At 47.3% G+C, this 25,431-nt stretch overlaps 1 protein-coding gene across 1 annotated transcript in view; it reads left to right on the forward strand.

The window, feature by feature from the left end:
• Positions 1-25,431, forward strand: part of SLC4A5 (solute carrier family 4 member 5) — a 118,027-nt gene that overhangs the window by 87,240 nt on the left and 5,356 nt on the right. The window contains exons 11-21 of the mRNA XM_055539584.1: positions 619-773; positions 1,138-1,326; positions 2,981-3,155; positions 5,472-5,605; positions 6,297-6,568; positions 10,943-11,001; positions 11,847-12,047; positions 14,500-14,613; positions 16,132-16,293; positions 17,094-17,272; positions 18,551-18,623. Of these exons, the coding sequence (XP_055395559.1) occupies positions 619-773; positions 1,138-1,326; positions 2,981-3,155; positions 5,472-5,605; positions 6,297-6,568; positions 10,943-11,001; positions 11,847-12,047; positions 14,500-14,613; positions 16,132-16,293; positions 17,094-17,272; positions 18,551-18,623 (1,713 nt within the window). The remainder of the gene's footprint in view (positions 1-618; positions 774-1,137; positions 1,327-2,980; positions 3,156-5,471; positions 5,606-6,296; positions 6,569-10,942; positions 11,002-11,846; positions 12,048-14,499; positions 14,614-16,131; positions 16,294-17,093; positions 17,273-18,550; positions 18,624-25,431) is intronic.

A 25,431-nucleotide genomic window follows, 5' to 3' on the forward strand; every position in this document is an offset into this window, starting at 1 on the left:
ATGCCAACTGCCCAGGCAGTCAGGGGGCCCTTCACACACGATGGAGCTTCACAGTTCAGGATGAGCACAAGCTTAGGAGGCAGGCATTCCAGGCAAAGGGAACCGGGGCCACGGCTCAGAGATGGAGAGCTGGATGGGAGTGGTTTGATATAGGCTCAGTGGAAGAGTTTCAAGAGCAGAAGGTAACACCAAAGAGAGGAGCCAGAGCCTGTAGGCAGAGTTGAGAGTTGACCATCTGTGATGGGGAGACTAGGGGAGTTTAGAAACAAGCATGACCCAATCAGATCTGTAAAGTCAGAAAGAACATGCTGGGACAGTGTGTAATGATGCAGCATGACCCTCCAAAGATGAAGGGCTGGGACGTAAAACAGAGTTGAAATACCTGAGCTCCTTTGATTGGGCTGTCCACAGGTCTTCTGATGAGCTTGCTCTGTGGGAAACTGAGAGCAGGAAGGTACCTCAACCCAGGTCAGATGACTGGGATACAGAGACCTGGCTTTCAGGCCCAGGAGGCACCTTTCTTTGAAAGTATATGCAGTGTGCCCCAAGGAGGTGGATGAGATGGGGACGGCCGCAAGGCAGCGGCCCTCTCTCTTCCTACACCTCTCTCCCTGCCAGCTCTTCAGCGATGTGGCCTACAAGGCCCGGAATCGAGAGGATCTGATCGCAGGGATCGATGAGTTTCTGGACGAGGTCATCGTGCTTCCCCCGGGAGAATGGGACCCGAATATCCGAATTGAGCCACCCAAGAAGGTGCCTTCTGCTGACAAGAGGTGTGTGTGAATGAGCGGTGGCAAGCGGGGAAGTGGTCCAGAGGGAGCTTTCAGTCTGTTCCTTTCTTTCTTGGGTTTGAAAAAAAGACGTCAACATACATGGGTTTATACTTTTTTTTTCTCCAGTTTTATTTCTCAAAAAAAAAAAAAAATCAGAAGCAAATATGCTGAATGTGAGCATCTGTAAAACCTGGGTGACCTGTGAGGGGATATTGCTGGATCCTTTTCTGTATTTTTCTCTGTATTTGAAGATATTTGATGATTGTAGCTGAAGAGGTTAAGCCTGATGAGGCCAGTCCTGGGGGTGCTGAGCTCTTCTCAGGATTGGGAGCCCTACTGCCCCCTGTCCCCCTTCTCCTTCCAGGAAGTCCGTGTTCTCCCTGACTGAATTAGGCCAGATGAACGGCTCCGTGGCGGGAGGCGGCGGCGGGGCTGCTGGAGGCGGCGCTGCAGGCGGCGGAGGCGGCGGCGGGGCCAGTGGAGGTAGCGGCGCGGCTGATGGAGAGATGCCAGCAGCGCATGAAATCGGGGAAGAGCTGATCTGGACAGGAAGGTGCCCACTCCAGGCCTGCCGGCCACTCCAGCTGTCCTAGATTCCTCTGCTCCTTTTAGGAATCTTCTCCTCCTCTGTCTTCAGCACCCACTCCAGGCCTTGGGGTATCTGAGCGCTGCAAGCTTTTCCTCCCCCGCCTGCAAAGCTCCTCCGGGACAAGACAGGAAAAGGGGAAGTGCGCATAAAGTAAAGGAACCCAGACTTTTCTTAGCACACCCTCTGTTAACTGCATTCGTTTTCTAGGGCTGCGGAAACACATATCACAGACTAGGTGGCTTAAACAATAGAAATTGATTCTCTTGAAGTTCTAGAGTCTAGAAGTTCCAAATCAAGGTGCCAGCAGGGCCAGGCTGCCTCTGAGATTCTGGGCGGACTCCTTCCCTGTCTGTCCCTAGCTTCTGGCGGCGGCCAGCGGTCATTGCTGCTGCTTGCCATGCATCCTGCCTGTGTCCTCGCATGATGTTCTGCCTGTGTTTCTGTCTTCATATGGCATTTTCCTTTTCTTGTGAAGATACCAGTCATATTGGATTAGGGTCTGCCTAATGACTTCATCTTAACTTGATTTCATGTGCAAAGACTCTGCTTCCAAATGAGGTCACATCTACAGGTTAGAATTTTGATACATCTTTTTTGGGGACACAATTCAGTCCATAACAGTACCTTTTGAATTTTTTAACCTTGGTACCTAGTCAAAAAAACTTGTTTTAAAAGAAAACAATAGATTTTCCTGGCTCGTTTGGGTTTCTTTGCAAGCTTTTAGAATAACTTCGGTTGATCTGAATTTAGGAAAGGACAGAATCAGTCCTGCAAAGCTATGACTTTGAGAAGGGAGTCATGCTTTATATGCCTTTGGCTCTCTGCCAGCCAGTGTTTCCCAGGTTTACCCACTCCCTACCCTGATCCTCACCCAGGGGACATTTGGCAATTTTCAGAGACATTTTTTGTTTGTCCCAATTGGAGGGGAGACGATACTGTTATCCAGCAGATAGAGACCAAGGATGCTGCTCAATGTCCTCTGATGCACAGGACTGCCCCCCCCCCCCATTAACAAAGGATTATCCAGTCTAAAATGTCAGTAGAACCAAGGTTCTACTGTATGCTAAACCCTGCTGTATGCTAAACCCTGCTCACTGTGTTTGGAGCTTTGGAGAATAGCGTCCCCAGTAAACACTCTCCCCAAACCTTAAATTTCCCACTTGTTTGTTCCACGAAGTAAATAAAACAGTTGTAAGGTTCAGGATCTGCCCTTGATGAATCTGCTATAAACCAGGATCTCTCCATCTCCTAACGCTGGACACACGTTTACCAAGCACCGAAATCCTGCAGAAAATCAGGGACACGAGGAAGATAGCCATCATTGGACCCCAGGATTTTCATTCCCTGTAGAATGTTAGGTCTGCCCCCAAGACATGATCCCATAAGGCCTTCCCTCTCCCGCTCGGGCTGTCTGTGACCACCCTTCCCAGTGGAGATGGTGGGTCTAAGGAGCGAATTCTTCCCTGGTGTGAAATGTTCTAGTGAAAAGATCCCTTCCTCCATCCATCCCTAGTCAAGTTCCCTTCCTTGCCACAAGCCCTGCAGGCTCCTGGGAATAGCTCTGCCCCTACACTGGTGTTTGTGGTGAGAAAGCAATCTCTGGGCCTGTCTTGAGCAGGTTCTTTGGTGGCCTGTGTCTTGATGTCAAGAGGAAGCTGCCCTGGTTCCCAAGTGACTTCTACGATGGCTTCCACATTCAGTCCATCTCTGCCATCCTATTCATCTACCTCGGCTGCATTACCAACGCGATCACCTTTGGTGGGCTTCTGGGAGATGCCACTGACAATTATCAGGTGTGTGTAAATTGGAGACGTGAGAGCAAATCTCAGAAAAATCTGTTGCCACAAGGTGGTGGTAAGGAGCTACAAGCCATAATCCCAGAACCAAGGTAAGGATTCCATCTACCATTCAGGGTCAGTTCATCACTTTTTGCAATCCTTTACACTTCAAAAAAAAAAAAAATAATAATAATAGCAAGCTGACATAATTGAAAAATCTAAAGCTAAATCATATTACTAAAGACCAAATTTAAAGATGATATAAATAGATCAAATGTTTAAGGGGAAATCATCTGCTTTGGTATTTGATATTTTTCCTACCGATGCTTGAATGGATTTAATCATCACAATTAATTGAGTTGCTAATTGTGACCTTCTTCCTGTACTTTTTAAAAAACCTAACCTAAATTCTTAGCTTGCAGTTAAGATATTTTTAGAAATGTCTATCATGACAATAAGACAGGTCTCCCTGGGGAAAACAGTTCAACAGCAACATTAGCCTGAGACCCAGACAAGGGCCTTCTTAATGGGGGCCTTCAGGATAGCACCATTGGAAAGCTCAGAGCATCAAGGTGAAGACCCATTTTCCTGGATAAACTGAAATGAGTGCCTATCTCCAGCCCACACCACTCTCCTGAGCAGCAGGTTCAATATCCAGCTGCCTCCTGGGCATGTCTATATCGCTGCCCCTTGGGATTCCCCAACTCACAGGGCCAACATTGCATCTTCCCTCCAGACCTGATGCTACCCCAGCCAATGAGCAAGACCATGGTTGACCCAGATATTCACACATCATCCTTGACTCATGAATCCGGGGTTCCCCAGTAGGCCTCATGACGTGGTCCTGCTTGCCTCTCAAGCCCCATCTCCCAGTTATTCCCCTTCTCAGATTTCTGTCCTCATTCATCTGCATTGTTTTCCATCAATCCCGATCATCTTTCAGTTTTTCAAAGCCAGGCTCCCTTTCAGCTCCAGTCTCTGTACACTCTGTCCCCTCTTCCCAGACCACACTCTTTCTCATCACTCCACTTACCCTATGCTCCTGGTCTATTCTCGGCTCAATTTTGGGCTTCAAAATTCAGCTTCAGTCTGAAGTCTCAGCTTCAGTGTATCTACCTCTTGGGAGGCTTTCCTGACCACCCTTCACTCCTGCTGTGTGCTCCTGTGACTCCCTTATCTTATCCCAGCTTATCACATTCCTAGGCAGTGGTTCTTAATAAGAGATGATTTTGACCCCTAGGAGACATTGGGTAACATCTAGAAACAATTTGAGTTATTATAACTGGGAGGTGAGGTGCTGCTGATAAATCACTTCAGTCGTGTCCGACTCTATGCGACCCCATAGACAGCAGCCCACCAGGCTCCCCCATCCCTGGGATTCTCCAGGCAAGAACACTGGAGTGGGTTGCCATTTCCTTCTCCAATGCAGGAAAGTGAAAACTGAAAGTGAAGTTGCTCAGTCGAGTCTGACCCTCAGCGACCCCATGGACTGCAGCCTTCCAGGCTCCTCCATCCATGGGATTTTCCAGGCAGGAATACTAGAATGGGGTACCATTGCCTTCTCTGGGTGAGGTGCTACTGTGATGCTAATGAACATCCTACAATGCGCAGGGCAGCCCCCCCCCACCCCCCCACAACATAGAATGATCTAGCCTGAAATGTAAGTAGTGCTGAAGTTGAGAAACTCTTCTATATGGAAATTGCCTAGTTACTTGTCTGTATCTCCCACTAGAATGAAGATGTATTTACTTGTTTGCTCATGGGTCCTCAATACGTAGCACAATGCCTGATGCATAGTTGGCCCTTAATGGATTTTGAATGAATGAATGATCTGATCTCTAAAAGCACCTACTAGATCTTTGAATGAAAAAATGACTGGGTAGATGAGTGGGCTGTCCTCTGGAAGTAAAACGGGCACGGGATACAAGCACAACCATTGGAAGCCCTGTTTTTGAGGCCCTGCTGCTGCTGTTGCTAAGTCACTTCAGTCGAGTCTGACTCTGTATGACCCCACAGACGGCAGCCCATCTGGCTCCTCTGTCCCTGGGATTCTCCAGACAAGAATACTGAAGTGGGTTGCCATTTCCTTCTCCATTTGAGGCCCTAGCATGCCAAAAGGAAGTCATATGGGACCTAGAATTAGGGAGAGTGACGCTGGCAACTGTGGGAGGTTGTGAAGTCAGAGATGGGGAGCAGAATTTGAGGAGGAGAGGACCTAGGACAAAGGACAAGCACTGTGGCCTGAGCCCTTGCCAAGATAACTGGGTTCTAGCTTGTTGGAGAGGCCCCTTCTCATGCCTCTATTGAGCCTCACAGTCCTTGTGCCCCCAGGGAGTGATGGAGAGTTTCCTGGGTACTGCCATGGCTGGCTCCTTGTTCTGCCTCTTCTCGGGACAGCCTCTCATCATACTCAGCAGCACGGGACCCATCCTCATCTTTGAGAAGCTCCTCTTCGACTTCAGCAAGTAGGTGCCCTTCCCGCCTCCCCCGCTCCCGCCGATTGCTCCTCACTTGCAGCAGTTATGCGGGGGTTAGGGTAGGGGGGGAGCCCCGAGCGGGAGACGGGGTGAGAAGGTACCAAAACTGTTACCTGTAGGAGGCACTGTGAGGCGGTCCATCCTGACTCCCCTCTGCTACCTGCCTTAAAGCCATTTTAGTGCATATTAGCAAAGCGCATAGGGAGAAACCCAGGCAAGACAAGAAGAGAGCATTCACACCACTAGCAGAGTGAGCAAGTATGACTTGAAGCCAATGCAGTGTATAAAATGTTTCAGGCTGGAGGTCGGAAAGCTATACCCTGACTCAGGCAGCTCTGGGCTCAGTTGCTGCACCTACAACCTGAGCCCATTTCTAAGGCCTGCTCCAGCTCGGTCATTCTGAAATTCCCTGTTTTCATTCACTCTGGCTGTTTGTTACCAAATATTTCAGAATGGAAGTGTGTGAGCACCTTTTTGCCACCCCATGAGATCCTTGCCCCAGAATTCTCACAGACCAGACAACCCCACCCAGGACCTGCCCACGGTCCCAGTCCTCTTGTAGTTCCTAGGGGGGTATCTGTGCCACAGGAGGAGCAGATGAGCCCACCAGGGTGGGTCTGGGGAGCTGAGCACAGCCAAGAGCCCGGGCTGGAGGTCTTTGCTTCCCTCTGCCTTCCAGAGGCAATGGCCTGGACTACATGGAGTTCCGCCTCTGGATTGGCCTGCACTCGGCCGTCCAGTGCCTTATCCTGGTGGCCACAGATGCCAGCTTTGTCATCAAGTATATCACCCGCTTCACTGAGGAGGGTTTCTCCACCCTCATCAGCTTCATCTTCATCTACGATGCCATCAAGAAGATGATTGGTACCTTCAAGTACTACCCCATCAACATGAACTTTAAGCCTGACTCTATCACCACCTACAAATGCGAATGCGTCGCCCCTGACACAGGTGACCGGTAACCCCATAGGTGCCCTGGGCCCTTACCCACCACCCACTCCCCTCACAACATCCAGGCCCCTTCTGCCCCCTGTTTCTCTACTCAAATGCAGGAGAGTGAGGCAGCTTGGGAGGGGCAGTTCAGCCAAGGGCTTTCTGTCCCAAGGCAGCAAGTACAGGGGCTTAAACCAGTTTTTGGAAGGAATCCAAGGGGACAAGAGCTCTAATGAGGGTCAAAATCCCACAGCCCAGGGTTATAATCAGGAGGGAGCAGTGACAGTGATACCCCGGGAGAGGAAGAAGGCATGCTTGGCCTCAGCGTGGGGTGATGTGCAGGCTACATCTGTCAGGAGTGCTGCTCAGGGGTTCCTGCATCAGGCCAGAGGTAGACTTGATGGGACCTCAAGTCCCTCCCAGTTACATGAGTTCATGACACCATGAGCTCTCCCTGACACATCTCTGCCAGTGTTTACAGCTGAAGGGTGAACATCCCTGCAGATGGTGACATGTCCAGGGTAGAGGGCCAGTCAGGGTGAGGAGAGCCTGGTAACCATGTCGCTGAAGAATGATTGGAGAACCTGGGGTTAACCAGATCTTAGAGTGGTATGAGAGAAGAACTGTCATGTCACAGAGGGGCCAGATTCACCCTGTGTAACTATAAGATGCAGAAGGAAGCCTGAGGAATGAAAGCTCCAGGAAGCCAAATGCTGGCTGAATTCAAGGTATAACTTACAGTGGTGGGAGCCACCCCCCTGAGAGGTACGGGTCCCCTCGGTGGTAGCAAACTGCTTGGACACTACCTGGATATCCATCTGCCAAAGGTATCTTAGAAAGGACCCCTGCTCTGGGTGGGAGGCTAAATCAACCAACATCAGTCCGATAATACTCAGTGCCACTCCTGTGAAGGTCCTTCTGACCAAAAAAGCATCATCTGTAATGTTAGGACTTTCCATCCGTGAACCACTGGCCTCCTTTATAGTCATAATCACGCCCCTAGGAGCCCTCAGAGGGATGCACCCAGAGTGCCCAGGATGCTATAGAGCAGAGCCTAGAGGGACACCCACGTATCTCCTAGCACCACCAGGCTGGACTCACAGAGCAAACTGAGGTCCAGAGACACCCAAGGTCACACCAGTTTCTTAGCTGCAGAAGACGGGTATCAGTGCTGCTGGTCTCATAGGATGCTTGTGACGTTTTCATATCTATACTCAGATTGGGTGGGAATTGCACATAAGTAGACACTGTGTTGTTTAGCACCTTAATACATATGATTGATTAAAAATAATTAATCCTAAGTCAGCCAAAATATTTGTTGCACAATTACCATGCACTCTACTTTTGGCTAGGCCTTATAAAGTTTTCTGAGCTCAGAGAATGTGGTTTTGGTTGTACACTCTCACCCTCTGTCACTGCACTGAATTTGTAAAGATGTCTAGACCTAATTTTTTCTTTTTTTTCTCTATCATTAATTTTGAGGTATTTCATTAAAATCCAGCAGTAGGTAAAGCTGTCCTTCACCCTGATCCAGGGCATGTTGCTTGCCCAGGAGACTGAGGAGATCCTACCTGCTGGCTCTTGTCCTCATACCCTAGAGTAAATCCCGCCTCTGTGGGCCAAGCCCCACTGGGGTGCTTTCATTTTCTGCTCACACCCTTTGAACTACAGATCCATTGCATTAAACACACATTCCCACAAACATGGCTTTTAGTACTACACATGATTGATTTCTTTCAGAAATAGTCCAAATTCTGAGGTCATATGAACATTCTGGGAACCATCTATCCACAGGAGAAACCAAATATATGGGTTCCCTAGGAACAGGGGACCCACTCCAGTGTTCTTGCCTGGAGAATCCCAGGGACGGGGGAGGCTGGTGGGCTGCCGTCTATGGGGTTACACAGAGTCGGACACGACTGAAGCGACTTAGCAGCAGCAGGAACAGGGGATGTAAGCCTGAAAGGACATATAAAGTAGGATTTGAGAACCATTATCGAATCCACCTAATTCCAAATAGCATCTGGCCTGGCCTGGCCTGGCCCAGGTCCCTAATGTCACTGCATTTTTGGGGGTCATGCTATTGCCTTGGTTCTCAAAGTTGGTCCCTAGAAGCATCATCAATACTATCTGGGAACTTGTTAGGAATGCAGATTCTCAGGCACCACCCCAGGCCTGCTGAATCAGAAACTGGGGGTAGGTAGAGCCAGTTGTATATTAACAAGCCTTCTGGGTGAGTCTCATACTTAAGTTTGAGAACCACAGCTCTATTAAACCAAATCATTATTAGCAACTAGCCCTAGTGAGATGAGGTTTTCAGTTTCCTCATGAAAAGGAAAAGGAAAGGAACAGGAAACAGGACAAGCTAGTTTTGATTAGGAGAATATGAAAGGAAAGATTCTAGATGTTTAGCAGGCTGGAGTGAGGGAGCTAACTAGGATAGTTTCTTTCCCAGTCCATGGGCCACTCATTTTCCAACAGTTCCATAATCCTAGTGTTACTGCAAAACCCAGTTTGACCATGGCACTCTCACTCTTTATCGGAAGAGCTTGTTTGGGGGCACTCTTTTTAATTGAATCTTGTTTCCATTGTAACTGATTTGTATTCTATTTATGGATGCTGCATACACTGACTTGGCTGCTTTCAATCCCAAGTGAGTACCACTTTGTAAACACTAGAATTTAAAACTAGTTGATGGTTGGACCTTTTCTGGGATTTTCCATGTTATAGTTCTTCCTTCATCTCCAAGTGGCTTTCAAATAAACCTTACATTGTTCTCAATATCAAAGAACGATAAAGCCTAAGCAGAAGACATCACAGGAAATCTGGTCTGACAACTTGGGCGACTGAGCGGCGCTGCACGCCCCAGCTCAGGCGGTAGCTGGGGGTCCTGTGCATTTGTGCGAGTAGCCCGGGTCAGCCGTGCTGCCTGCCTTCTTTGCTCCACTGTTAACTGTGCATCATGTTCTTTTGGTCAGTTGTGTGAGGAAAGGCAGCAGCTGTCCTCGATTTCTCTTCAGAATGATTGTAACAAACCTCTGGGTTTGTAGAACTTCTCAGAATATTCTGCTATGGGTCAAGACTGAATTCCTTAGCCACTCCCAGCCCCAAATGCCCAAGTACGGGCCGCATTAAAGGGTCCTTGATCACATCCACCCCATGACAGTTTATTGGAGGTTGCAGGATGCTTCAAGAATAGCCTCTTCTTCCCTCTGGGTTCCTAACCAGAGCTAGAAGGAGCCAAATGGGGCCTATGATGGATTTCAGGTCATTGCCAGCCAGCTGGCTGGGCCTCCTTCCTTCCTGCTCAAGTCAGCCACAGAGGAAGAGCTGAGTCAGCCTTCATTTGGAAGGCAAGGAGGCTCCGGCCCTGTTCCTTCACTGGTGCAGTGCAGGAGCAAGAGGGATGGCAACAAGCAGCCCTCCAAAGCTGCCTTTTAATAAATGGCCGCATCCCCCAGGGACGGGGGTTATAGTTCCCCTCAACTCATCTCATGGCCCCTGAAAGGAACCCTCCTCTGCTCCACTCACTCAGGGACACTGAGGCTGGGGCAGGGGAGTGTGGACAAGGGATCCAGAGTGAAGGCTGAGAGCAGCACCTCTGGGGACCAGATTCTCCTTCAGGTCCTGGACCCAGCTTTAATTTTTCTCAGCAAGCACTTAAGGGGAAGATTAGGAAAGATATCAAACAAGTTCTTGCAGGCCCAGCTGACCTAAAAAAAAAACAAAACAAAACACATATGGAGAGCGCAGGAGAGAAGGGAAGTGTAATTTGAAAGGGAGCAGAACAGGAAAGGAAGCTCACTGTCTAGAGCTGGGAGGTGTGTTGGCTCCAGCCAGCCTGTCTGGGGTAGATAGTGGCTCCCTCGAGTAGGAGTTGTGTGACCTTGGGCAAAGGGCAGGTTACTTCGCTTCTCTGGGCCTCAGTTACCTCATCCTTAAAATGGGGAGATTTCTTGGGGATTTAGGAACTTAGCAAGATTATGTGTTTAAGCGTTTGGCATAACGCATGGCAAAGAGTAAGTTCTTTGAAAATGTTTTTTACAGTCTAAGAGCAGAGACATTGGTCAGGTGAGTGGTAGGGTTTCATAAGGCACATTATTTACCCACTTGTGTTAGAGTTTTGTCTTGGCAGCAGTTTTTAAAGCCAGCCCTTTGAGATCAGACAGGATCTGTCCTATCCTGATGCAGCTAGTCTATCAGAACTGTGGCCTAGGGTCCCTCCCCAGGCAAAGTGAGAAGAGTGAAGCGGGGCAGCTACCCTCACAGTGAAAACCAGTCTTTAGCCCTAAGGAACCGGAAGGAGATATGAGAGGGCGGGGCCCGGGGTGGGGTGCAAGCTCCCCACCCCGCAGTTGATGACCCTTCCCCATGCCCTTTGCTCATCCGCAGCAAATACAACCCTGTTCAATGCTTCAGCCACGCTGCCACCAAATACCAACACTTCTCTGGTAAGTCCTTTCCTCTTATTTCAGACATTTAAGGGCTTTTGTCTATTGGAGAACTGTGGGTATCACATTGCAAAGTGTGTGAACGTAGGGTAGCCTGATTCATTGGGGACCTTCCTTATATAAACTACCACACGTCTCTTAATACAAACATACATAATGGCTAGTGGCAAGCATCTGTGTCGTTCATTATGTAGGTTCCTGAATGTTTGCACATTAACTTTTCAAAATATAAATTTTTAAATACTCTCCTTTTACTATACTTAGAGACATGTATATGAATGTATGTACACATACGTACTTAGGACCATATATATATGAATATGTATAGGAATGTATATTATATACACATATGTAATTGTTTTGTGTGCCCTGGATTTTAAGCATCTGGGACACCAAAGGTCAAGTGACTGAAGTGACTAACCTCGCAGAGGTCTGACAAGGGTGGGGTGTGAGCCCCCGTATGTGAAAGGGCGTTCGAAGAGGAAGGAAAGGGAGGATACATGTGAGACACTCCAGGAGGGCGGTGTGGACAGGACCCACGGTTGACTGACTGGGATGGGAGCCAGACCTGCACTTTTCCTCCTAACACAGCAGTACCTCCTAGAACACAATGAAGAAGTGCGTGTCAGCTTCCGACCTCCCAGGGAGCCTCCTGCTTGTCATTCCTTGAAATAGCCTGTCCCCAGAAGCATAACTCTGTTGCTGGGCACCATCATGGGGCAGGAGAGCTGGGCTCCCCACCAGCATGGGAGGGCTGTGTGGGCTGCCTGGAAGCTGCAGGTGGGGGGACACAGCTGACCTGCCAGGAAGGGCCTGACTGTTTCTCTCCTGTCTTGGTCTCCAAGTACAACCCCCTTAACCTCACAGCGCTGGACTGGTCCCTGCTGAGCAAAAAGGAGTGCTTGAACTATGGTGGGCGCCTACTTGGGAATTCCTGCCAGTTCATCCCAGACCTGGCACTCATGTCATTCATCCTTTTCTTCGGGACGTACTCCATGACCCTGACCCTGAAGAAGTTCAAATTCAGCCGCTATTTCCCCACGAAGGTAACTTCACCCTGCAAGTAGAAGGGGGCCTCTAGTCAGACAGTTCACATGGCGGCCTCTGCTGAGTCCCTGAGAGGGTTCTGGTCCATGTGATGGGTCCACATCAGCCCTTGCTCACTGAGGGTTTTTTTTGTTAAGAGCACAGACTTTGTAGTCAGAGAGAACTGGGTTCCTTTGTTGTCAAATCTCCATGACAACACTCGATATTACGACTGTTTTCTTTAGCCTAGTAGCATATTGTGGTTTTCTTCATTTTATTTCCCCAGCGACTAATAAGTTGAAAATCTTTTCATGTGTTTATTGGCCATAAGACCATTGACTTTCTTCTTGTAAGAGGCTGTTTCAATTTCTTGCATATGTTCAACCGGATTGTCTTTCTCTTTCCAATTTGCAACTTGTTATACAGTCTGGATAGAAACTTTTTTGTGATCATATATCTTCTCCTGCTCTATGCCTGGCCTTGCTACTTTGCTAATGGTATCTCCTTTCTTTTTTTGGCTGCACTGGGTCTTCATTGCTGCACAGGGGCTTTCTCTAGTTGCAGTGAGCAGGGGCTATTCTCTAGTTGTGGTGCACAGGCTTCTCATTGCGGTGGCTGCTCTTATCGCGGAGCATGGGTTTAGTTGCTCTGGCGGCATGTAGGATCTTCCCGCGTCCTCTGCATTGACAGGCAGACTCCCAACCACGGGACCACCAGAGAAGTTCCTTAATGGTATATTTTGATTAATGGAGATTCTTAGCTTCACTGTAATCAAATGTATCAAATTTTTCCTCAAAGAAAATATTGGATAGGAAATATTCTATGTTATCTTCTAAAAGCTTCATTGTCTTTCCTTTCATGTTAAATCCGTAATTTTCCGGGATTGCTTCTGATGTTAAGCGTGAGAGAGTGGTTTTATTTTGATAGCCAATCGCTCAAGTACTCTTTTTTTTTTTTTTAAAGAGGCTATCCCTTCCCCACTGCTCTGCAGTGCTTCCCTTGAAAGTGAAAGTCACTCAGTCATGTCCAGCTCTTTGCGACCCCATGGACTGTAGTCCATGGAATTCTCCAGGCCAGAATACTGGAGTGGGTAGCCTTTCCCTTCTCCAGGGGATCTCCCCAACCTTGGGATGGAACCCAGGTCTCCTGCATTACAGGATTCTTTACCAGCTGAGCCACAAGAGAAGCAGTGTGTCCCTTGCTATATATCAAATGTTCATATGTGATGGGATCTGTTTCTAAGCTTTCTATTCCATTTCACTGATTTATTTTATGTCAATATCAGTCTTCATTTCTAAGACTGATTAATACATATGTATATCTTACAGACCAAACTTTCCCTCTTTGTCCTTTTTTTCCAATAATGCCTTGGCCTTTTGCATTTCCACATAAATTGTAGTATCTTAAGTTTCACCAAAATAAAAACGTGCTGGAATTTTGATAGAATTATGTTGACTCTAAATGTCAACTTGAGGAGAAATTCTGAGTCTTCTGATCCATGAATATGGTATGCTGTGCTGTGCTTAGTCACTCAATCGTGTCTGACTCTTTGCGACCCCATGGACTATAGTCTGCCAGGATCCTCTGCCCATGGGAGTCTCCAGGCAAGAATACTGAAGTGGGTTGCCATGCCCTCCTCCAGGGGATCTTCCCAAGCCAGGGATCAAACCCAGGTCTCCTGCACTGCAGGTGGATTCTTTACCAGCTGAGCCACCAGGGAAGCTCCCATGAATGTGGTATGCCTTGCCATTTATTAAGGTGTTTTTTTCTCTTCATAGTGTTTTATAAGTTTTTATCTTGAGGTCTTGCACATTTTTTATTAGATTTATTCTTAGGTTCTTCTTCTTCTTCTTTTTTTTTTTTTTACCTATTTACTCTTTCTAAAGAGTCTTTTATTTGGCCTTTACAAAATACAACTTGAGTGAAAAGTAGTGTACTTGCAACACAAATGCATTAAATCAAAGTCCTGGGACTTCCCTGGTGAACCAGTGGTGAAGACTTTGCCTTCCACTGCAGGGGGTGCAAGTTCGATTCTTGGTTGGAGCTAAGATCCCACATGCCTTGTGGCCAAAAAAAACAAAACATAAAATAGAAGCAGTATTGTAACAAACTCAATGAAGACTTTTAAAAAACCACCACCTTTTCCGCTGTCAAATTACTTACAAACCACCACGTTGCCTCTTGAAATTCAGTGTTGCAGAGAAGAGTAAGAGCATAGCCATTTCACAGCTGTCAGATTGGTAAAAACACAAAGGTTTTGGAAAACCAGGTGTTGGAGACGAAAAGCAATGGGTGGGAGTGTCGCCAGGTCCATCCAGCTTAGAGAACAACTGGCCCTCTCTGACACAGCTGAAGATGGGTGTTCTGACTCTGCAGCTCAGGCTCTCAGCAGTTCTCCTCTTTGCTGCTAGAGGATGATATCTGCCCGGAGTGGGCAGGAGCTTCTCTGACGTGCTCATCTCTCTTTTGCAGGTTCGCGCCCTAATAGCTGACTTTTCCATCATCTTCTCCATCCTGCTCTTCTGTGGAATTGATGCCTGTTTTGGCTTGGCAACCCCGAAGCTGCTGGTGCCCAGCGAAATTAAGGTTTGCTCTGGAACCCTGCTCTGGGCATTTTTTCTGCCTGCCCCCCAGCTGCAGACCTCTTCCCCTCTATGCTGATCAAGTTTTTAATGTACTCAGCCAAGAGACCACATTGGTTCTCTGTATATGCTTCACACTTTCACTACACAGCCTCCTGGGGGCAGTCCTTTGAGGTGGTGGCTTGCAGATAGATCCATGATGAATTTCTGCTGTGTAGCCGCAGGATAAAGGGAAGGTGCTGGAATCCACGCTCCAGTTCAGCTGAGGCCCTTGATTTCCACTTATGGGTCTACAATTCCCTCACTCATGGTAGTCTGTAAGATGAACCACTTGGGATCTGTTGAAAATGGTCCTTTAAAACAGTGATCCTCGAGAGTTCCCTGGTAGCTTAGTGGTTGGGATGCTGGGCTGTCACACCATGGCCCAGGATCAGTTCCTGGTCAGGGAAATGAGATCTTGCAAGGTGAGCAAAACAAACACAAACCAATGATCCTCAGAGTGTGCTCTGGAAATCTGGGGGTGGCGTTTAGCATTTTAACAAGTCCTCCAGGAGCTTCCAGGGCCTGCGTAAGTTTCATAAGTTTCCCATTAGTAGTGGTGGTTTACTTTCTAAGTGGTGTCCAATTCTTGTGACCCCATGGACTGTAGCCCACCAGGCTCCTCTGTCCATGGGATTTTCCAGGCAAGAATACTAGAGTGGGTTGCCATTTCCTTCTCCAGGGGATCTTCACAACCCAGGGATCGAACCTGGGTCTCCTGTGCTGTAGGCGAATTCTTTACTGACTGAGCCATTAGTCCAGAGTTGGTGCTATTTGCTTGTAGCTCTGCTTGAGCCCTGCTCCCTCACAAGGAGCACCGCCCACCTAAACTGAACTGGGAGGTAGAGGTTCTAGAACTGACCCTCCCTACTTTTGAGGGCTTGACTTTTGCAACATTATTTCAGCTTTAACATCTCATAAAAACTCATGTTGGCCTTGAAATTTAAAGTACTTCTTTCTCTTAAATAAGCAGAGTATAAACTTCAGCCTAGCTCCTGCACAGATAATGCCTTATTCTCAATATGCAAGTCTGAATTAATGTCTGGTGTTTTACAGACAACACTATAATACTCCCCAGACAGATGACTTAGAGGAGAGGCAGAAAGTGCCAGGCACTGGGCCTCTCATTTTCTTTTTTCTTGCTTTTAGGCCTCATTCCCATTTCTTGTTAGCATATTTTGCAATTAGTGACCACAAACTCTCTCCCAACTTCCTCTGACTCTCCACCACCCTGTTTCCCAAACAAGCCCAGGGCAGCTGCAAAAAATCATCTCCTTTGTTCTGTAGACACCACGTCCTTCCCAAGACCCCTGTGCCTCCTGGATCTCTTTAAAGTTGCAGGTGCCTAATGCTTTAAGGAGAAAGAATATACTTGAAAAGTACTCCAGGTGTGGGAATAGCAGAGGTCTGGGAGAGTGGGCCGGACAACAAGTGCTCGGGGACAAGGGAGAGAGGAAAGGGCCCTCTCCTTTGCTCTGTTCAGCCCACACGGCCTGACCGAGGCTGGTTCGTGGCCCCCTTTGGGAAGAACCCGTGGTGGGTGTACCTAGCGAGCATCCTGCCCGCCCTGCTGGTGACCATCCTGATCTTCATGGACCAGCAGATCACTGCCGTCATAGTCAACCGGAAGGAGAACAAGCTGAGGGTAAGCCTGGTGCTGGGAGGCAGGGGCACGGCCTCTTCCCACAGAGTCAGAAGGGATGAAGGAGGGAGGTGTTGCTTCTTGCAAAACGTTGGGCCATTTGTGAAGCAAGTATGAGGGCAGGAGACTGGAGTTCTGGTGGGGGTGGGGGGAGAGGGGCAGGGGGAATGTGACCTCCGGATGTGGATAAAGCCAGAAGGGTCAGGACCAAACCCAGATTGGGCCCTGGGCATGCGCTTCTTGCTTCTCCCAAAGTGACTCTCCCAACTCTGTCTCCCGACATTGAACTCGGAAGTCTGAACAGATGCTAACAAGGGGATTTTGATCCAGAACCATAGACAGAGGAGCAGTCTTCACCTTCCTGGCCCCTCCAGCTTCTCTCCCTGCCTCTGGGTCTGAGGAGACTCCAGCTATCCTCTCCCCGATCCCAATCTAGACCACTCTAGGCGTGGGCTACACATGCCCCATTTGGGGCTTCTCATTAGGGAATTGTAGAGATATTGCTTTGCTGGGTAGAAGACCCTGCTTCCCAAGGACCCAAACCCAGGGCCTCTCTGAGCCTGAACACCTCTCCTCCCTGACCTGCATCAGTTCCCTGGTTCACCAAACTCTGGGGGTGGTAAGGCCTGACCACCTTAGGGCGGCAGTCCTTCCAGAGTGCTATCTAGAAGGCTGAGGAGAGCCCTCAAAACCTCTTCTGCAAAATGGCTGCTTTGGGAGAGTTCTGTCTCTCCCACCCCACCCCAACAGGTGGCTGGGAGCAGGCTCCCTAGACAGCTTCCTCCCTCCCACTGCCTCTGCAGAAGGCGGCTGGCTACCATCTGGACCTGTTCTGGGTGGGCACCCTCATGGCTCTCTGCTCCTTCATGGGGCTCCCCTGGTACGTGGCTGCCACGGTCATCTCCATTGCCCACATCGACAGCCTCAAGATGGAGACAGAGACCAGCGCCCCTGGGGAGCAGCCCCAGTTCCTGGGGGTCAGGTAGGTGAAGGTCAGGGCCTGGGGACCACCTGAGCCGGAGTTGGGGTCAGTCTGGGGGGTGGGGAAGGGGGTTTTTCTTACCATTGAGGTATTTGGGTGAATAGGGCCCCTTCTCTAACAATCCAGGAGCCACAGGATTCACAGATTTCTCAGGAGTGAAAGCTCTGAAGGGAGGGAAGAGGAAGACAAAACTTCAGCTGTTGTGGCGTCTTTTTAAGATTCCCAGCATGCACCCCAGCCCCGTCACACGCTCTCCTCTCGCCTATATAGGCCACTCAAGGGTTCCCACAGAGCACCTTCTGACCTGATTTTTGTCCCCTCTTTAAGACTGCCTGCCATGCCATCCCTCAAACCCCCCAAATCAGGGTTCACGTCTCGCTCAATCTCATTCCTCCAGAAAGCCTTTCCAGGACCACTTCTACCCCTGGGCTGTGGCCCATGGCCTGTCACTTATGTTCCTTCCCTTGCCCCTCCACTCATGCCCAAGTCAGGTCCTTGACCTGTTTCAGGCAGGGAAGTGCATCTTCCACCCCTTAGGAGCTCTGGGGTGAGCCCACATCAGACACTGATGTTCTCATACATGGCTGTCCTGAGAACTTCTGCCCATGGCTTGAGAATACCTAGGCCACCCAGCAGGTCCCAAGCGAGGTTCCTGGGGTCAGGGCAGCGTCCTCTCCTGGATCCCCAAGCCCCAGATGTCTGGGCCTGAGCAGTCTGCCACAGAGCCCCAAGCTCCCTCCAGGCTTGTGCCTGCGTCTGAGCACTCCAGAAAACACATCTGCCCTGCAGCCCCCATACCTGCTCTGCCAGCAGCCTGGCCCCCTTCCCCTGCATCCTCATCAGTCATGTCCCACAGACGTGAGGTCCTGTTACAGTTGATAGGCAGGGATAATGAGCACTTCATCTCCCACTTCATCCTCACAGCAACCCCTCAGGTGGGTGCCATGAAGTACATTCTCCTCATGCTGAAGATGCTTAGGACCTTGACCGATGCCACATGGCTAGTAAGTGGCAGAGCCAGGATTAAAGCCAAGTCGGTCTGGCTCAAGCACCCCCTGAACAGCCTCCTGAAGGCCCCTACAAATGCCCTCACCTCAGTCAGATTCACTCTCTACCCATGTGCTGGGCAGCTGGTCCTCAGGTCACTGGTTTACTCTCTGGAATGGGAGAGCAAGGCAGAGCCCAGGGCCTTGGACACAACCTTCAAGTGCCCACAGAAGGCTGGAATGTCACAGAGCGCCTCCCAGCCCACCCTGACCATGTGCTCTTCTCTGCCAGGGAACAGAGAGTGACTGGCACCGTCGTCTTCATCCTGACAGGGATCTCTGTCTTCCTGGCTCCTATCCTGCAGGTGAGGCTCCGCGCCCTCTGCGAGGGCCCTGTCCATCTGTGAAGGCACTGGCCTGATGCTTCAGAGCGTGGAACAGGCTCTCCACCTGGCCCCTAATAGGCCAAAGATATCCCATCATCACTACTGTTTTCTGTAATATTGCATCCTTTACATCTCTGTTCCCTGGTGGCTCAGATGGTAAAGCGTCTGCCTACAATGTGGGAGACCTGGGTTCCATCCCTAGGTCAGGAAGATCCCCTAGAGAAGGCAATGGCACCCCACTCCAGTACTCTTGCCTGGAAAATTCCATGGACAGAGGAGCCCGGTAGGCCCCAGTCCATGGGGCCGCAAAGAGTCAGACACGACTGAGCGACTTCACTTTTACTGTCAGCACCAGGCCATCCTCATTGCTCTTTCTTACCCCTCCCAGGGTCCACCCTCACCTTTCTGCAGGACATTTCCACCCTTGCCAAATTCCATCCTTGCTTAAATCAGTAGCTTCTTAAGTTGGCTTTTTCCATTTTGTGGTTTTTGGCCTCCTCGTTCACATATTTTCTGAAGTTTAAAACTTGCGGGGGAGGCTTCTGTCACTGCTCTTGGGGCCTGTTTTCTGCTCCTCTGTCTTGCATGTCTTGGGCACATAAGTGACTTTTTACTCATACTATAGCTTCAAATAGTCCCTTTAGATCAGCTGGAAGAGGTGATCAGATCAGATCAGATCAGTCGCTCAGTCGTGTTTGACTCTTTGCGACCCCATGAATCGCAGCACACCAGGCCTCCCTGTCCATCACCAACTCCCGGAGTTCACTCAGACTCACGTCCATCGAGTCGGTGATACCATCCTGCCATCTCATCCTCTGTCGTCCCCTTCTCCTCCTGCCCCCAATCCCTCCCAGCATCAGAGTCTTTTCCAATGAGTCAACTCTTCGCATGAGGTGATAGCGATGAGGAATATATTTGGAGCATATATCTCCCAGAATGGCTCATTCAGGGGTGAGCTTATGAAAAAAAAAAAAAAAAAAAAGACTAATGAACCATGATGTTAATTGATTTATGATGGGAAAAATTTCTGGCTTGAGAATTGGTGCTAAACACAACCAAACAGTATTGAATAATTTTTTAAGGGATGTTTCCATTTTGCAGGAAACAGATTACATACAATGGGGGAGAGAGGGACGTTTTGTTAATTTAAAAGAATATTTTAAATGGTCAGGGAATATTTGCTTTTATGGAGAGGCTTCCAAAGAACCATTGTGCCTGTCAATCCCAATACTGTCTAACAGCTGAGTGTGTGTGTTAAAAAAGCTCCAGCAGGCACTTTAGGAGCCAAAAGTTCCTATGAACACTGCAGATGCAGGGCCTGCCTCCCTGTGAGAGAGTGACTACGGTGCCCCAGCTGTTGAGTGTTCAGCTATTTAGTCATTTCTCACAAGCTCTTGTATTTGAATGGAACATAAAACAATTAGAAAATTCCACTCATTTCCCTCCTTTTGTTCCATTTGCATTTTAATCAGTTATCTCATGGACACATTATGAGTATCAATCTTCTAGGGTTTTGTACTCATGTTTGCTGTGGGCTGTGCTTAGTCGCTCAGTCGTGTCTGACTCTTTGTGACCCCACAGACTATAGCCCGCCAGGCTTCTCTGCCCATTGGATTCTCCAGGCAAGAATACTGGAGTGGGCTGCCATGCCCTCCTCCAGGGGATCTTCCCAACCCAGGGATCGAACCCAAGTCTCCCACATGCAGGCGGATTCTTTACCATCTGAGCCACCAGGCAAGCCCTAATTTTAGTAAATTTTTGTTTTTGCACTAATATTGTCTATCTTAACATAAATATCAACAGCATGCCCAGGGAATATACTTAAAGTAATTGGGATGAAAATAGTTCTGTGCATTAGATACGCTATTGCCCAAGCCTCTGATGGTCATACTTTAAGTGATGTGTAGCCTCATTGCTCGTTCTTTGGTAAAATACAGTTTGCTATGGTAAGCAGCAATGGAAACTCCTTTCTGCTGCAATTTTCCACACAAAAGGCTTGTGGACTGTATTTATTTATTAATTTATGCATCTTATAAAAACAAATGAGGGGACTTCCCTGGTGGTCCAGTGGGTAATACTCTGGGGCTCCCAATGCAGGGGGCCCAGATTCAATCCTTGGTCAGGAAACTAGATCCCACACATGCCGCAACTAAGACCCAGCACAAATAAATAAATAGATATTTTTAAAATGAGGGACATTCCATTGTGTGTGCGTGTATATATATATACACCTCAATTTCCGCATCCATTCATGTGTCAGTGGACATCCAGGCTGCTTCCATGTCCTAGCTCTTGCAGTGTTGCTGAAGCAAATCCTGGGGTGCACGCTTCTCTTTCAGTTATGGTTTCCTCAGGGTCCATGCCCAGTAGTGGGATTGCTGGGTCACATGGTAGTTCTTTTCCTAGTTTTTTAAGGAATCTCCATAGTGTTCTCCATAGTGGTTGTTATCAGTTTATATTCCCACCAACAGTGCAAGAGGATTCCCTTTTCTCCACATCCTCTCCAGCATTTATTGTTTGTGGTACATATATACAATGTATATTACTCAGCTTTAAAAAAAAAAGAATGCATTTGTCAGTCCTAATAAGGTGGATGAACCTAGAGCCTATCCTACAGAGTGAAGTCAGAAAGAGAAAGACAAACGTTGTATATTAACGCGCGTGCATGGAATCGAGAAAGATGGCACTGCTGAGCCTGTCTGCAGGGCAGCAGTGAAGCCGCAGACACGGAGAACAGACTTGCGGCATGGTAGGGGAGGGAGCGGGCGGGGTGAATGGAGAGAGCCACGTGGAAACATACATCACCACGTGTGGAACAGAGAGCCAATGGGGATTTGCTGTGTGACTTGGAGCTCAACCCAGTGCTGTGTGCCAGCCTAGAGGGGTGGGATGGGGTGGGAGATGGGAGGGAGGCTCAAGGGGGAGGGGACATATGTATATCTGTGGCTGATTCATGTTGATATATGGCAGAAGCCAGCGCAATATTGTAAAGCAAACATCTTGCAATAAAAAAATTTTTAATAAAATTTCAGCCCTGGGAGGGGGTGGAATGAGAAAATTCCCTGGCAGTCCAGTGGTTAGGACTTGCACTTTCATTGCTGTGGCCTGGGTTCGATCCCTGGTTGGAGAGCTGATCTCACAAGCCAGGCAGTGCAGCAAAAAGAAGAGAAAAAGAGGCTCTGTAAACAGGGTAAGATGCCATCTATGGGGAAATGTTCATTATTGCGTTAGCTGTCATGAAAAAGTTTTTATGGGGTTTATTATAGCTCCAAATGCTCTGATACTGTTGTTGCATTCTATCACAAAAGGATTTGAAAAATCTGGCTGCCACTCTTTTACAATGAGTGGAAATATATATATATATATATAAAATCATTTGTCTTTTTGACACATTTTATAACAGGAAAGACATCTAAAGTCTTACTGACCATAAGATTTAAGATTTCTGATGTAATTATATCAAGGTATATATCAAGGATTTCAAAATTGTTCGATGATTGAAACATTATCACTAGTTTGTTGCCGTTGTTTAGTCGCTAAGTTGTGTCCAACTCTTGTGATCCCAAGGACTGTAGCCTCCCAGGCTCCCCTGTCCATGGGACTTCCCAGGCAAGAATACTGGAGTGTGGGTTGCCATTTCCTTCTCCAGGGCATCTTCCTAATGCAGGGATCGAACCCACACCTCTTGCGATGCAGGTGGATTCTTTACCCGTGAGGCACCAGGGAAGCCACTGGTTGACACCAGTGCTAAACGCGAGATTGATTTTAGGTAGAGATATTTGGTACAGCCAGTTCAAGAAAAATACAATTTTAAAACAGATTTGAGTTACTAGATAGAATCCCAGAATTTATTTCCAATCACGAAAATTTTCCATGAAGCTTGTTTAAGTTTTTGCAACTCTAAATTTTCCTAGTTCTATCAACATAGGCAAGTACTAGACTCATTGAGAACTCACACTAGAGAACTATTTACCCAAGGCCATGCTTTAGTTGAAAATTTTAGTTTTTATCTATGTAGCCAACAGAGAAGATGCTGCAGATTTTGAGGGTGTAAGTTATATCCTAGATGTTAGTGTTTTTATTGTTATTTTTGTTTCTATGTCATTTATTAACTTCACCTATTTCTGTACCAATTCCTCCAGTAGAGTTCTGTTCCAGGACTTCTCAAACTTTCATGTGTATTAAAAATCATCTGGAAATTTTGTTAAATGAAGATACTGACTCAATAGCTGTGTGGGGGGCCCCAAATTCTGCATTTTTAACAAACTCACCAATGGTACCAAATCATGCTGGTCCAAAGATCACACTTTGAAGAGCAAGGAACAAAACCACCTCCTACCCATCTCTCTGAACCAATGAACGGTTAGACTGACATTAGATACAGTGATGTTTACTAGAAGATCAGTGATAATCTTCAGTCCCTCCATCACCAATTTGCAAATATTTGGTTATCTTGCCAAACAAGGGCACCGGGGGATGAAGTGGCTGTGTATCTGATGGGCAGCATAAATGTCTTACAGACTCAGTTCTTCAGATTCTCAGTTCATTCCAAGCCCCAAAGGGTTTTTCCTGTTTTACTTTTTTGTTTGCAACTCATTACAGCTTGTCAGGATTGTGAATTTCTGCATACTGCCTCAGAGGAACTCCTGATCATATCAGAAGCTTCCCCTTTTGTCCCCATAGTGTTCTCACGGTCTCAAACTCAAATTATATAGGAAGGCCTTGTGTTTGCAGGACTCTGATCCTTGTTCTTTGCTTTAGCAAGTGGTATAAAGCTGAAACTAGAGGCACCTTTTTTGCCACTTTATTCCGTCATTAATATTCGAGAAAAGCTCCTCCCTGGATATCCAAGAAAGATTTGCATCAGTTAATCTAGAATTCTAGATCACCAGCCCCGTCACTGGTCAGAGTGTAATGTCACAGGCCTTTCAGATTTTCTGAGAAAGCTCTTTCAGACTGCAAATGACAAGATGTTGTTCAGTTGCTAAGTGGTGTTTGACTCTTTGCAATCCCATGGACTGCAGAACACCAGGCTTCCCTGTCCTTCACTATCTCCTAGAGTTGCTCAATTTCATGTCCATTGAGTCAGTGATGCTATCTTACCATCTCATTCTCTGCCACCCTCTTCTCTTTTTGCCTTCAATCTTTCCCAGCATCAGGGTCTTTTCTAATGAGTTGATTCTTCGCATCAGGTGGCCAAAGCATTGGAGCTTCAGCTTCAGCATCAGTCCTTCCAATGAATATTCAGGATTGATTTCTCTTAGGATTGACTGGTTGGATCTCCTTACAGTCCAACAGGCTCTTAAGAGTCTTCTCCAGCACCACTATTCAAAAGCATCAGTTCTTTGGTGCTCAGCCTTATTTATGGTCCAGCTCTCACATCTGTACATGACTACTGGAAGAAACCATAAGTTTGACTATATGGACCTTTTTTAGCAAAGTGATGTCTTTGCTTTTTAATATACCAATGACAAGACTGGAGACAATTCCCTAGGCTTAATAATGAGGTGATGATAATCAGTCACTGGTAACTGCAAACTAAGACAGTCCAGTTCTTCTGTTTGATGTGGTTTTCACCCTCGTTAGAGCGAAACAGAAGTTTTAAGCCATATTAAATTTGTGTCAGACTTCCCTGGTGGTCCGGTGGTTAAGAAGCTCCCTGCCAATACAGGGGACATGAGTTCGATCCCCAGTCCCAGAAAGATTCCACCAGCTGTGGGGCAACTAAGCCCAAGGGCCACAACTATTGAAAATGTGCTGTACAAAAAAAAAAGAAAAGAAAAGAAAATGTGCTGTATGACAAGAGAAGCCGCTGCCATGAGAAGCCTGCAGACTGCAACCAGAGAGTAGCCCCACTGTCCTCAACCACACGCAGTGACTAGGACCCAGTGCAGCTAAAAATAAATTAATTAAATTTTTGAAGATTTGTGTTGTTACAGATTATAGCTTAATCTTTTATTTAAGATTTCATTTCTCTCTTAATTGCTCCCACACTTTGAGGCTGATTAGGCCAGACTTTTTTCAGACTATTTTCCATTATAAGTTATTACAGAATATTGAATCTTGTTCCGTGTTGTACTGTAGATCCTTGTTGTTTAAATGTTGTATATACAGTAGTGTGTATCTGTTAATCCCATACTCTAATTTATTCCTCCCTCTCCCTTTCCCCTCTGGTAACTGTATGTTTCTTTTCTTCATCCGTGAGCCTGTTTCTGTTTTATACAGATTCATCTGTATTATTTTTTAGATTCCACGTGTAAGTGATGTCATATAATATTTGTCTTTGTCTGACTTAGTATGGATATTCTCTAGGTCCATCCATGGTGTGCAAATGGCAATATTTCATTTTTTATTGCTATGTAATAGGATAATATTTCATTGTATGTATGTATGATATATACATATCTGTAGATATACAGAAAGATACCCACCACATTTATTAAACCAATTGTCTGTTGATGAGTTGAAATTTTTGCCTTATTTAATAATAAGGCAAAAACCTCCTAAGTCATATACAAATGGAATGATGTCATGGACCCATGTTTCCTTTAAGTTCAAATGTCGTAGAGTGACGTTTATAGCATGTGGGTCCAAATCATGCTTTGTGTTTAAAAAATAGCCTGCTGCTGCTACTGCTAAATCACTTCAGTCGTGTCCGACTCTGTGTGACCCCATAGACGGCAGCCCACCAGGCTCCCCCATCCCTGGGATTCTCCAGGCAAGAATAGCCTAGTTTATTTTAAATGAGAGGTTGTTGATTTGTTTGGATTTGCCAGCATTCTTAAAT

Source organism: Bubalus kerabau, chromosome 11 (assembly GCF_029407905.1).
Source record: "Bubalus kerabau isolate K-KA32 ecotype Philippines breed swamp buffalo chromosome 11, PCC_UOA_SB_1v2, whole genome shotgun sequence".
NCBI lineage: Eukaryota > Metazoa > Chordata > Mammalia > Artiodactyla > Bovidae > Bubalus > Bubalus kerabau.